General features: G+C 46.8%; 1 protein-coding gene across 7 annotated transcripts in view; it reads right to left on the bottom strand.

The window, feature by feature from the left end:
* The window catches only part of pcdh7b (protocadherin 7b), a 138,681-nt gene extending 125,922 nt beyond the window's left edge, over positions 1 to 12,759 (bottom strand). For 6 of the 7 annotated variants that reach the window (XM_088990822.1, XM_088990819.1, XM_088990821.1 and 3 more), the window contains exon 1: positions 9,059 to 12,759. In XM_088990822.1, the coding sequence (XP_088846948.1) occupies positions 9,059 to 12,124 (3,066 nt within the window). In that variant the 5' untranslated portion in view covers positions 12,125 to 12,759. The remainder of the gene's footprint in view (positions 1 to 9,058) is intronic. The other variant, XM_088990820.1, reaches the window with a different exon arrangement.
* Between the last annotated feature and the right edge of the window lie 1,678 nt (positions 12,760 to 14,437).

Here is a 14,437-nt window from a genome sequence, read left to right as displayed (position 1 = left end):
GCGGCAGTCAAAATGAGACGTGACATGAGGAAGTGACTTAGCGGAGGAGAGGTTAGTGGTGCATTCGGGTATGCTCAGTTTGATTGAGAACCTATCTTCGGTTGGAAACCGAGCTTAAAAAAACACATTTTATGTCGAAAACCGAATTGTTTGAGAACAAACAAACAAAGGCAGCTAAACTCGAATGACTTTTTCTTCCCGATAGTTTGTCAGACAGGAGCAAAGGTTCATGTCATGCCGTTGAGCTAAAAAGACATTCTCGGGGCACTGAATCGATTGTAACTGGACTGTTTTGCACGAATGACCTGAATTGTAATGCTCGAAATTTAGTGAGAGCTCGACGTGGGCGATTTTATTGATCAATTTATTTATTTTTGTAACTTGGGACTCCCTTAAAAGTTGAAGGTTAAGACTTGAAAGTCACTCGTGACTTGCCCATATGACTTTGTGACAGGCTTTTGTAAACAGAATCCGACAAGACCCACGAGAGCTAACCTTTTTGAATCAAGACAGCAGACAGCTCAAGGCATATTTTTGGGTTGCACAAAACGACACAACGAGCCACACTACAGTAACGGCTGTCTCTGCTAGACGTGTTTGCAATTTTGATGAGGTACACACAAAACTGCTGTTGTGCCCATTAGTCACACAAACGAGCCTCTCATCTGATCTGTCCTGTGACGCGACGACTCAACGGGAAGGCAAACTATTCCTTGGAGTCTGACCGCGGGGCAGCTTAAGTGATGTTCTCATCCAGCCGGCCTGAACTCCTGCGGTCGATACGGCGCAAGGAAATGGCGATGCTAGTGTAGCGCACCGTATACCCTAGGATGCTTGTAAAAGTAAGTTTGCTGTACTAAGTCCCACTAACACTCGCCGCGGACCAGCATGTGTGCGACATGACGGTTCTGGCAAAAAAATAAATCCCCCGTGTAAAATCAAATTGCACATTTGATGAAGGCAAATTGAAAGACGTGGCGGCGGAGAGGTGGCATCCTCGACGGCACAATCAGCGGCATGCCGGGGCAATCAAGGCGGCGCCCCTCCAAAGTCATTCTCCGTTTCCAACCTCTTCTCTCGCCGTATCGTTCTTATCGTGACAGATGTCAAGAGCCGTAGCAGCTCCTTCAATCACGAGTGGAGGTTTTTTTTTTTCTTATTCATTTTTATTCAGTTTTATTTTCCCGAGAGGAATCTCAAGCTCACTTGTGCATTTATCATCGGCAGAGAAATACTGAAGGAAAAGACAAAGTGTTGTTGTCTCTCCAATAAATAAATGAAAAAAAAAAAAAAAATCATGTGAGCATGGGAGTCAAACTCAGAACAAACGTTTAAGATTTCACCGTTATTTCCGCGCAACCGTCATAAATCACTACATACGATGCGGCGTAAAGTAAACAACCCAAACAGTCAGCCAAGTAATTGTGCCGCGCACTAACTGATTGGCTCATCGATAGATGAGCCCCAAAGTTTGAGACCCTTTAAGGACAACTGACATCTCCGGACAAGTTGCATAAAGAATTTGTAAAATCACTTCAAATGACTTCTACTGAGCGCATTTTACAAAGATTCCAGCGCATATAGCTATATTTTACCTTTTAAGACTCGTGCTGAATCTTCAGGAAGTCTTGTTTGCAAGTTGATGACGATCCCCTAAGTGACGTCACGGAGGGAACGCTCGTGACCGAGAAAGCAACACGCAATGCATTTTGGGTACTTTTTTTCATCTGAAAACACTGTTGATCACGAAATTAGAAGGAAAACAACATAAATGATGCGATGGTGAATCGTTGTGTGTCGCAGCCAATTGCGGTAGCACGCATAAATAAGGTGTAAGTGTACACACATTCCCAGCTGACAAATCAGCCCATTTCCAACAGAGCTTGTGCGCCATCTTTTGCATTTTCTGGGCGCTACGTTGGAGTCCAGACGGCTCGAATTGATATGGAAGGACTTCTTTAATCGATTGCAAACATTTATGCTTTCCTCTTCAGAACTATTTGAATCATATTCGTAACTGGATGAGTAATAAGAATGCATCTACTCCGAATCTGAACTCTCTGAAGCCATGTTTTGATTCTGGAGCAAGGCAGTTTGAGCTCATTTTGTGGCAGTTTTCGGACATTTTAAGTCATGTTATCAGTGTTTTGCATTTGACTCAAAATATCAGCCTGCGTGTTTTGGGTATTTTAAATGCTTTAAAACGTTATTCTGATGTCAATTAGGAAACAAAAAAATGTTGTTGGTTGTCCTTTAACATTTCTGCAAGTATACGAGTTTCCCATCTGCCTTTTGAGCAAATCCATTCAAATCAGTAAAGCAAATTACTGCCGAAAATGGCTTTCTGTCGCCGTTTCACAAGCGGCACTTGGATGGTACCGCTTCCATTTGTTACCACCCAGCATGTCAATAAAAGGGCTGCGAAAATATTGATTCAATTGATCTATAATAGATCCAAACGCTGCCTCAGCTGGTGGCACGCTGGAGGACAATAATGAAGTAGAAAACAACTTATTGTCTTTGATATTAAAAAAAAATCTTTCCCAGCACATCGTTTCCCAGCACAGCGCGACCACTTGCTGGGGAAATGTTTGGCCCGACTAAGTCGACCTCACCGCCGGTGGGATGAACAAAACACGAGAGCCCCCGTGGAGTCTCTTGTTTGGGGTCTTCTTTGACATGATCAGTCAGCGGCCTCACAGATAAAATTATTGCAGGCTTGTCAAACTATTTTTTTTTTTGCTGCGGGGTACATTTTAGTTAACGCATAACTAGTTTTCAAATCTAAAGTCAAAAATAATGACTGTTATTGTGGTTTACATGGAACAATTTGTAATTTTGGTTCGAACTATAGAGCATCAAGGAATTTAACAAGTTTGATTTGCTTTCAGGGCCATCATAAAATGATGTGGCGGGCTTGACTTTGACACGTGAACTATCAGGGGCCAAACCTGGGAAACTTACATTGGACTAATTGTTCATATTCTTATTGATTTTTTTATACAAAGCATCTTATACATAGAAGTGTCAAACTATCGAGTTAGTTGCGATTAACTCATTCACTTCCATTCCCAAATGGATTTGGAAATTAAAAATATGACCTAGAGCACCTTTCCCAAATTTGTTTGGGTTTTGGTTTTTCTTGCTGGGGTGCCGATAACGCACTGGCCGGATGTCTGGCAATGTTTTTTCACCCCCTCAAGGGGGCAGCATTTCCCTTTTTTACCAATGTGAGTGCTTTGTTCCAGCTTCAGCTGTTATTAAAGCGCTATACAAACCAATATGTATGTATTGCATTGTATTTCGTGCAGCCACTCTAATTTCCAGCTCATATAACTCCAGACCTATAGAATTTAGGAATTAACTTTTTTTTCTAATGAAAGAAGAGCGTCTGAGGTTTCTTACGCTGCATTTAATGTTAATGTCGTCATAAAATTCAACATTCTGTGGGTCCTGGAATTAGAGTGACAATGACAAAAACCCTGACACTGGAGTGGGCACATTTTTGCACATGTCTGGCAGTGAATGAGTTAATTATTTACATCCCTTTTAGTTTGTTCAATTTTGTTAATTGTGATTATTATTATTTTGTTTCTATCTCACCATTTATTGTTTCTGTTAGTGGGTTGTAATTTTCTAATAGCCTTTTTTTATCTCTCGGCTTCCTGTGTTTGAGTTATTGAGGGTTCAGAAGCAACATCAGTCACACCCTGAAGCGGACATTGATTGGCTTTCATTATGTTGGGCTTGTTAAGCTAGAGCTGGGTTCCCATTGTAATTGGGCGGGCCTAGTAAGCAGCGGTGGGCATGTGAGTTTTTGCGGCATATTGAAATTTACATTAAAAAAAAATGCCCTGATGACACAATTGATAAAGGAAGAATGTTAAAGTCTAATTTGTAAGGCATTACATTTTATTTTATCTTTTGATCTGCCTCAATAATGTAATTAATTTAAAATTAATTTGGGCGTGTACTCAGTAATTTTTAGATTACACTAAAAATAGATTAATTCGATCAATGAATTACAATTAATTGATCGTACATTTTTGTGATCGCCTGACAGCACTATTTACACAGCTAAGCAACAAACTTATCTCGCTGTTTCTGAAAATAAGTGTGAGTGCACTCCACTGGTATATGACAGTGAATCCGACACACCTTCCTTGGAGTAAGCAGAGTTTGGGGACTCTGAGATGGGCTCTCCAATCTCTGTGGTTGAAGACACCAATGTGGTTAGAAAGCTCCCCGGTAGCAAGGCTCCAGGGTTGGATGAGATCCGCCCGGAGTTCCTCAAGGCTCAGATGTTGTGGGGCTATCTTGGCTGATACGCCTCTGCAATATCACGTTGTCATCGGGGAGAGTGCCTCTAGATTGGCAGACAGGGGTGGTGGTCCCCCTTTTTAAAAAGGAGGACCGGAGGGTGTGCACCAACTACAGAGGAATCACAAACCTCAGCCTCCCCGGTAAGGTCTATCTCATCGGTTGTAGAGGTGACAGTCCGTCAGGAAGTTTAGTCTCAGATTGAGGAGCAGCAATGTGGTTTTCATCCCGGCCATGGAACAGTGGACCAGCTCTACACCCTTAGCAGGGTCCTCGAGGGTGCATGGGAATTCGACCAACCAGTCTACATGTGCTTTGTGGATTTGGAGAAGGCATTTGACCGTGTCCCTCAGGGAGTTCTGTGGAGGGTGCTTTGGGAGTATGGGGTACAGGAACCCCTGATACGGGCCATTCGATCCCAATACGACTGATGTCAGAGTTTGGTACGCATTGCCGGCAGTAAGTCTGAATCATTCTTAGTGAGTGTTGGGCTCCGCCAATGCTGCCCTTTGTCACTGATTCTGTTCATAACTTATTGACAGAATTCCTAGGCGCAGCCGAAGCGTTTAAAGGACAACCGACGTCACTTTTTTGTTTTTTAAATGACATCAGAAAAACGTTATATAGCATCTGAAATACCCAAAACAAGCAGTATGATATTTTTAGTCAAATGCAAAACACCAATAAAAATGACTTCAAGTGTCCAAAATCTGCAAAAAATTGAGCTGTGAATTGGGCATTTTCAGAAAGTCCCGCCCCCAGTTTGTGACATCACGCCAAGACGTCTCGCATTGGTAGTGAATCAAAACAATTGCTTCAGATTCAGAAAATATGCTTTCTTGTTACACATCCAGTTATGAATATGATTCAAATAGTTCTGAAGAGGAAAGCATACATGTTTGCAATCGATTAAATAATTTATTTGTGCCATTTTGAGGCAACATTGGGGGTAAAGAGGAACAAAATGGCGACCTCCTGTGGCCACCTCCATTTCCACAGGCTGAAAAATTCCTTATATGGCGCTTGGACGCCCTCTTCTGGCCTTCTGGCGGCTTTTGGGTGCAACACGAGAATGCATCTTTTTTACGGTCCTTTAGTGACGTCACATACGGACTCGTTACCAACTCAAAAACAAGACTTCCGAAGTATTCAGCGCGAGTCTTAAATCGTAAAATATAGCTATATGCGGTGTAATCTTTGTAAAATACGCTCAGTAGAAGTCATTTAAGGCCATTTTACAAATTATGGACACAACTTGTCCGGAGACGTCGGTTGTCCTTTAAGGGTTCTGTGTTTGTGGCCTCAATATAGCATCTATGCTTTTTGCGCTTCAAGTGGGGCTCTCCAACTCTCACTGGAGCGTTTTGCAGCCGAAAGTGAAGCGGTTGAGTTGAGAATCAGCACCTCCAAATCTTAGGCAATGGTTCTCAGTAAGAAAGGGTGGAGTGCCCTGGGTCGAGGAGAAGATCTTGCCCCAAGTGGAGGAGTTTAAGTATCTAGAAGTCTTGTTAACGAATGAGGGCAGAAGGGAGCGAGAGATCGACAGGCGGATCAGCGCGGTGTCTGCTGTGATGCTGACTTTGTACTGATCTGTCATGGCGAAGAAGGAGCTGAGCTAAAAGGCGAAGCTCTTAATTTACCAGTCGATCTACGTCCCAACCAGAAAAAACGAGATCCTGGATACAAGGGGCCGAAATGAGCTTTCTCCGCCGGCTGTCCCGGCTCTCACTGAGAGATAAGCTGAGAAGCTCTGTCATCCGGGAGGGGCTCATACTCAAGCCGCTTCTCCTCCACATAGAGAGGACCCAGGTGAGGTTGCTTGGGCATCTGATCAGGATGCCTCCTGAACGCCTCACTGGAGAGGTCTTCTGGGCATGCCTCACTGACAGAAGACCCTGTGAACACCTCGGGATCCGCCAGGAAGAGCTGGAAGACGTGGCTGGGGAGAGGGAAGTCCGGGCTTTCCTACTAAGCTGCTGTCCCGCGACCCGACACTGGATGAATGGATGGATGGATGGATGGATGGATGGATGGATGGATGGATGGATGGATGGATGGATGGATGGATGAAAGATGCAGAGACAGACTCTGCCATGCGAACCACGATCCTGCAAAAGTAGCAGTACACCCCCTTGCTATTGTGACAAATGTAAGGAAAATGTAAGCAGAGCGGTTGGCCGACCACCTTTGAGTCTTGTGTTTTCTGCCCAGTCAATTTGTTTGGGGCACTTTATTTTTTCTGACAAAAACTCACCCGAGTTGAGTACAAACGCTGAGACAGACATTTCCCGACGATTTTCCTTGATCATCGCTAAACAATTTCACAAGTTCTCAGCTCAAATTATTATGGCATGGTTGTTTGCTGACAAAAACAGTTTTTTTTAGACTTTTGTGTGTTGATGCCCTTTTAGTGTCAGCAGACAGGAGATTGAAGAAAACACAGTGGTATCATATTTTGGTTCCGCAAGCACAACGGACAATCTGCTGAGAATCTCCATGACTTCAAAGTATTCCTCAGCAGGTGCGGTGATATAAGTGAATCCAAAGGTCATCACTTTTGTCCGTCAGGTGGCTAAGTGATTGAAATCCTCACCACATGAAGGCGCCGCCCTGTGTGATTTTCACAACAGAAACCACAGCCAAGAATAATGAAGTGGAATGTCCGGCGAGGCACGCGAGATGAAAACGAGGAGGCAGCTCTGTGCTAAGATGTGCTTTATCGGCTTGAGTGGCAGGAAATGTCCAGATGAGTTGCTTTTTTTAACGACAGGGCTAAAAGAGAAAGGCGGATATACCGGCGCAGTTGCCCGGTTACCCATTTGGCCAGGTTGCCAGATCAGGAGGATAGGGGGGAGAGAGAAAAGAAACTTGATACCGAGACGTTTCAGTGAATGCTTGGTATTATCCTTGCCGCCCACCCGTCTCTCTCCCCGAGGGCCCTTGTCGGGAGAGCAGGGGCCTTTTATATGAACCTTCTAACAGGGCTGTCTTTCTTGTGCCTGATTCAATCTCTTTCCGTGAACAGGCCCAAAAGAGAGGTTGCCCAAAAGGCCAAGAAATGCAATATGCAGCTGCACCCGGTAGATGTCCACCCACCAAACATTGTGTACGTACGTACGGACGGACAGACAGACAGACAGACAGACAGACAGACAGATAGATAGATAGATAGATAGATAGATAGATAGATAGATAGATAGATAGATAGATAGATAGATAGATAGATAGATAGATAGATAGATAGATAGATAGATACAGACACATACACACATTTGTCTACCACACGTAAAAATCGATTTCTTTGAAGACCCCAAATGACATTGTCCAAACATGAATTCATAAATGCTTATATCCAAAGGTGTGTACAAACTGACAAAGCCACTCTGTGCCTCCCTGATTTTTCATAGCTATAAGTCATTTGGACAGCGTGGTCCCCATAAAACATGAAAATGCATGTGTGTGTACATGTATATATGTATACATGTAAATGTGTCTGTCTATTAGAGGAGAATCGAGCACAAGAATAAAGGAAGCAGCCTTCCAACCTCCCCACCCCTAAAGAAGAAAAAGGGAAGCCTTGTGATGTGGAGGCAGGCAGGGAATGTTATACACTTTGTACCTTTGGAGATGAGGGTGGGGGTTAGAGAAAATATACACTCAATGTCAAATAAAAGTAGAAACGGATCAATAATTCATTTCATTGCCTAATCAAGCCAGACGAAGCCTGCCTGCAAATCACCTGGGTGTATTATTTATTTTTCCTCCTTTTCATGCCGATCCAACATGCCGAGCTATTTTTATTATTTTTATTTATATATTTTTAGTTATTTTCTTTTTATATTTATTTATTTATTTATGTATTTATTTATTTGGGGGAACATTTTATCGAGCAACTTTGTCTTTATTAAGTTCATAGAGTTGCTTGTTCTTTAGCCACAAGTGGACACAAGCCAGTGTCTTATTGTGCCTTAGTTTGTGTCAAGAAGGGCATCTGACGTAAAAGCTTGGGCAAAACAAACATGCGAATCAAATCTCTGAAGATGGAGGACACAGATTCGCTGTTGCAACACTTGAAGGAAAAAGCCGAAAGGAAAAGAAGAAAATTTATTGATTTATGTCTTGTGAGGAAGCAAACAGAAGGGAAATAAAACTTGCTGGAAGGCGGACAGGACAAGCCAAAGCGTTTGCATGGTGATGGAAAGGCAAATGTCAGAATGGAACGTCAAACGCCACGAAACATGCGCCGCGTCTAGGTGGACCGCGATGAACTCTCAACTACCTGCCTTGACCTTCAGACAAGAAGAAAAGGCTGCTTTGACAGAGACGGAGAGTGGTCCGCTGACCCCCCCACCCCTCCAAATCCCCCTCCTAAATTAAGTGCAAACCAAACCCTTTTGCGAGCTGTCTGCAACCCTCAAGACACATTAGTGGCAAACGATAAAAAAGAAAGAAATTGTCGGGCTTCGGACTGACTGGTCCCCCCCTCACTCCGATGAGCTCATCTCAACCATTAACGGTCCCTTTCAATATTGCATGTGAATGGCACTCCAAACCAAAACAGATCAATACCGCTAACTTGACACACATTAGCAGCATAAAGGCAACACGACTACTGAGACCAGCCCTGTCAGAACGCATTACGCCAGACAAAACAGCGATAGTCGCAGAACAGATCGCCACTTACGAGCGGCGAGGGAAAGAAAAGCATTGCAAAAAACGGAGATGGGGGTCTTCTTACCTGTTTGTTGTACTTGTTGATGGTCTGACCGCTGTATTCTGAGCAGTGGTCCGATTCCAGGGAAATGTTATCTCCGGTACCCACAAAGGTGTTGGCCGGGGGCAGGTCCTGGACCGCCTGGTGCTTTTTGCCGGCAGTGGGCGACTGCGGATGAAGCTGAACGGTGGGCAGAGGCGAGCTGGACTTGTAGTGCCGGGCCAGATCCGGGCTGCCGGGGCCTCCGTTGACCGATCGGTAGCGGCCCATGCCGGGGCTGTTGGAGAGCTTCTCGTCAACGCTGTCGTAGCGCTGGCCGTTGGGTTTGGAGGCCTCCACCGTAACGATGCTGCTGTAGAGGGGCTGCTTGGATTTCTGCTTGCGCTTGTCTCTTTTGGGCTTCTTGGACTTGTCGTGTTGCTGCGGCGTGAAGAAGTCCTCGTGGTCCTTCTTGCCAGCCTCGTAGCCGTTGTTATTCTTGGGTCGGCAGTAGCGGGCGGTGACCACTACTAGGATGATGAGAATGACCGTCATTATCCCGGAAACCACGCCAATGACAATGCTCAGCTGCTGCTTGCTCAGGTCATAGTCGGGGTCGCCGGCGATGTTGGTGTTGAGAGACGTGCTCAGGCTCCTGACCACCTGAGCGTCTACCACGGTGGAATTGGAAATGGTCTCGTTCACGTAGACATGGACCAGCGTGGTGGTGCTTTGGGAGGGCTGCCCACCGTCGTTGACCCGGACCACCAACCGGTGCAGTCCGTAGTGCTTCTGCTCCAGCTTCCCCACCAGCGAAATCACGCCGGTGGCCCCGTCGATGTCAAAGAGCCCGAAGGGATTTCCGCCGACCAGACCGTAGTTGAGGTCAGCGTTGACGCCCGTGTCGGCGTCGGTGGCGATGACAGTCCTCACGACGGTTCGGATGTTGCTGGAGGGGGGCAGGAGGGTGTAGGAGCTGTTGATGGGGAAGGTGACGCCAGGCGCGTTGTCGTTGTCATCCATGATGAAGAGCGAGACAGTGGCAGTGGCCGAGCGAGGCGGCTCACCGCCATCCACGGCCTTCACGCGGAAGGTGTAGGTGGTTTTCTGCTCCCTGTCAAACGACAGCGTGGAGAAAATGGTGCCTGTGTCATTTTCAATGGAAAAGATCTCTTCCTCCTCCTCGATGAACAGACTCATTTGGGCATTTTGCCCTCGGTCGGCATCAATGACCGTCACCATGCCAACCGGACTGTTTGGCTCCAGGTTCTCTTTGACATAGAAGGTGAAGACATCTTGCATGAACTTGGGCTCATTGTCGTTTTTGTCCGCCACAAAGACAACCACCGTGGCGGAGCCCTGCAAGGGATTGACACCCCTGTCTTTGGCCGTCACCTTAAATTCGTAGCGTTCTATTTGCTCACGGTCCAGGATGGCGCTCACACGGATGTCTCCGCTGTCGGCGTCTATGGAGAAAATCCCGTTGACTGATGGGTCGAGGGAATAGCTGACTTCAGCGTTTTTGCCGCTGTCGGCGTCGCTGGCGGCTACCGTCATTACCCTCTCGCCAGGGGCGTTGTTTTCCGAGAAGGACACCTCAGCCACGTTGAGGTTGAAGACGGGGGCATTGTCATTGATGTCGCCCACTTTGACAAGAAGGGAGTTGTTACTTGCCAAGCTGGGGCTGCCCGAGTCCACCGCCACAATGACCACATTGTATTCCTGCACAGCTTCGTAGTCTAGCGGCGCGGACGTGTGGAGGAAGTATTTCTTCTTGTTCTGCTCGCCCTCCATCTCACTGGCCGGCTTGAGCTGGAAGGGCACGTCACCCACCACCGTGCAGGTCACGATGCCGTTTTCGCCCTGGTCGCGATCCGACACCTGCACCAAAGCAATGGGTGTGTCCACAACCACGTCCTCGGCCACGTTGGCTACACCGTCCTTCAGAAAAATGCGACCAATTTTCCGGATCTCGATGGCGGGGACGTTGTCGTTCTCATCCTTGATGTTCAGCAACACAGTGGCCTTGTCCATTTTGGGCGGCTGACCCCGATCGCGGGCCATCACTGTGAATCTCAGCTGGCTGACCTCTTCGCGGTCGATGCGGTGCAGCACGCTCAGCCAGCCGGTGCTCTCGTCCAGGCGCAGCAGCCTGCGAACCGATTCGGTGGCTGCCCCGAACACGTACTCGATCTGACCGTTGACCCCCACGTCGGCATCGGCCGCTTTGAGCTGCAATATGGGGGCACCGGGGGAGCTGTTTTCCGGTAGTTCGGCCTCGTATACGCTCTTCTCGAAGCGAGGGCTGTTGTCGTTCACGTCAGTGATCATCACACGCAGGATGGCCTGGGAGGAGCGCGGGGGATCGCCGCCGTCCCTCACCCGCAATGTGAGCTCGTAGGAGTCTCTCTGCTCTCGATCCAGCGCCCCTTTGATAATGAGCTGGGGCTGCTTCTCGCCGTCTGTGGTGTCGGCCACTTGGAGTTCAAAAACGCCGCTCCGGCTGGCGCCCTCGTCGAATCTCCTCTTGCCTGAATAATTATCTCCCGAGCGCCTGGAACTGTCACCGCCATCCTGGATGAGCTCGTACCTCTCGATTCCGTTCCGTCCGAAATCTCGGTCCGTGGCCGTAGGCAGCAGGTAGAGGGTTCCGATCGGTCTGTTTTCCTCCACAGACAGCGTCAGCACGGGCGAGGGGAAAGATGGGGTGTTGTCATTTATATCAGATATGATGACCTTTCCCTCAAAGAGGTCAACCCAACTCTGAGCCGGTCCGATGACGGACACCTCGAAATCGATGAAGCACTCGTTCTCATCGAATATCATCTGGCACTGTTGTAATTTCTCCCGGTCGATCCGTCTCTCGTTGGTGGTGAGCTCGCCTGTGATGTTGTCAATTTTGAAAAAATCTGAACCAGATTCCAGCGTGAACGTCACTTCGCCGGAACCCGCGACGATGCCCAGGTCGGCCGCCACGTTACCCACCCGCACGTCCGGCGGACCCTCCTCGGCGAGGCGGTATCGGAGCACCTGCTTGGCAGCGGGTTGATGCAAAAACTGCAGGATAAGCATGCAGTAGTATAAATAGTCCACTGCGCCAGTAGTCCTCATTGCTCCCAAAGTGTCCACAGCAAAAAAGGAAAAAATATGACTGCTATCGTCTGGACGTTGGAATTGAATGATACTTCTACATCACTCCTACTGCAGTAGAAGGCAGCAAGTTCACCCCCATTCCTCTCGCCTCCTCTGTGAATAAAAAAACGCCTCAGCTGTGCTTAAGAATAAATAAATAAAAGGCTGGGTGCACCACTGAATTTTCACGCGCGTAAAAGGCGCCAGTTGGGGCGATACTAAGTGTGAGCTGGTCTCATTGTCACTCACGTATTTTTTCCGCGTGGGATCGCTTCTCTTTTGATGGGCGGTACTCCTCAGCGCTGGGAAATGTCCACTCGAGTCACCGAAAAGTGTGGACGGTTGACGGCGGTGGGTGTGGGGGGCAAAATTAAAACAAAAAGGAAAAAAAAAGCCACCTTGCTCAGACTGCTCTCATCCTACAAGTCACTTAGTTGTTGCCTTGGCGCGACGCAGATCCACGCACAAAAAAAATGACACGGGTGGTGAAAAAGCAGGAAAATAGAGGTAAATCCCTTGTGACTTTTTTTAGTGGGGGTGGTGATTGGATTCCTTAGCGAATGCGGCGACCTGACCACTTGCCTGCAGACGTGTGTCGGCACCCTCTCTCTGCAGCAACCGGAGAGGGACGCGCAAATGATATCCCCCCCTCCCTCTCGCTCCCCCCTGCTCTCTCTCTCTCTCTCTCTCTCTCTCTCTCTCTCTCTCTCTCTCTCTCTCTCTCTCTCTCTCTCTCTCTCTCTCTCTCTCTCTCTACATCACTCACCCCCACCTTTCCAATAGCGTGTGTAAACGTCTACGCGCTGTCAAACTGGACAGTGGAACACATTCAATCGTAATTATGATGCGGTAAAGTAGTGTGCACCCTGCATGCGTTCACACACACACACACACACACACACACACACACACACACACACACACACACACACACACACACACACACACACACACACACACACACACACACACACACACACACACACACACACGCACACACACACACACACACACACGCACGCACACACGCACACGCACACAAACACACGCGCATACACGCACACAAACGAAACACTTGGTTGAGAGTCGACTTTGCGCCACTGAAGCGCCTGAGTGAAAAATTCACATCGTGCGTGAGACTGATGAGAACCTGCGAGCCAGGAGAGAAGAGGTACGGAGGAAAAAAGCATTGCGTCTGCATTCCGGCAGTGCTTTTTCCTTGCTTACTAGCGCCCTCTATCGTCAGATTGTAAACAGATATCAAAGCCTTGAACAGCATCATCAGGGATTGAGACAGGGGAGTGTTATTTTTGGAGATCCAGGATATGAATCTATCTAGTCCGGGCACGTTGTCAAAGTCAAGGCCCAGGGCCAAATCTGGCCCACGACATCATTTTATTGGTGCTGCAAAGCAAATCAAATTTATGAAATTTCATGATGGTTAATAAAGTCGGAACCACAATTTAAACTTGTCCCATGTAAACAACAACAACTGTCATTATTTTTGAATTAATACAGTAAAGTCTCGTTATATCGATATCGGATATATCGATAGTCCCGGTTATATCGATACTATTTCTATGCACGCACGGAGAAAATTACATGCAAACAGGGTCGGATATATCGATAGTCCCGGTTATATCGATATTTTTTCGGACTCCCTTGAATATCGATATAACGAGACTTTACTGTATTTGAAAACTAGTAATTCACTAATTTGTTGTGCGTTCTATATGTCATATGAGGAGGGGATTAAACATTCTAATGAGCAGGTGTCAAAGTCAAGGCCCTGGGGCCAAATGTGGCCCGCCACATTTTTTTATTCGGCCCACAAAAGCAAATCAAACGTGTGAAATTCCATGATGCTTGCTAAAGTCAGTTAGTTATTTTTTTACTTCAAATTTAAAAAGTAGAGATTCATTAATTTGTTTGGCAAAAATGAGTTTGACACCCTTGTTTAAGGACAGGGGTGACAAAGTCATGTTTTGCCGCGGGCTACATTGTAGTTATGATTTCCTCTCGAGGGCCTTTGTGAATTTGGGGACACCATTAGAATGTTTCATTCCCTCCACATACAGTAAAGTCTCGTTATATCGACATTCTCGGGAGTCTGAAAAAATATTGATATAACCGGACTATCGATATATCCGATCCTGCGTCATGTAAATTTTCTCCTTGCGTTCATAGAAATAGTGTCGTAATAAGCAGTACTATCGATATAACCAATATCGATATAACGAGACTTTACTGTATTACATAAGGAGCACACAACAAATTATTGAATAACTCGTT

Source organism: Hippocampus bargibanti, linkage group LG02, assembly GCF_051943395.1.
Source record: "Hippocampus bargibanti isolate YZ-2025 linkage group LG02, ASM5194339v1, whole genome shotgun sequence".
Taxonomy (NCBI): domain Eukaryota; kingdom Metazoa; phylum Chordata; class Actinopteri; order Syngnathiformes; family Syngnathidae; genus Hippocampus; species Hippocampus bargibanti.
Note: the sequence above shows the minus strand (reverse complement) of the source record. Positions and strands in the feature narration are given on the sequence as shown.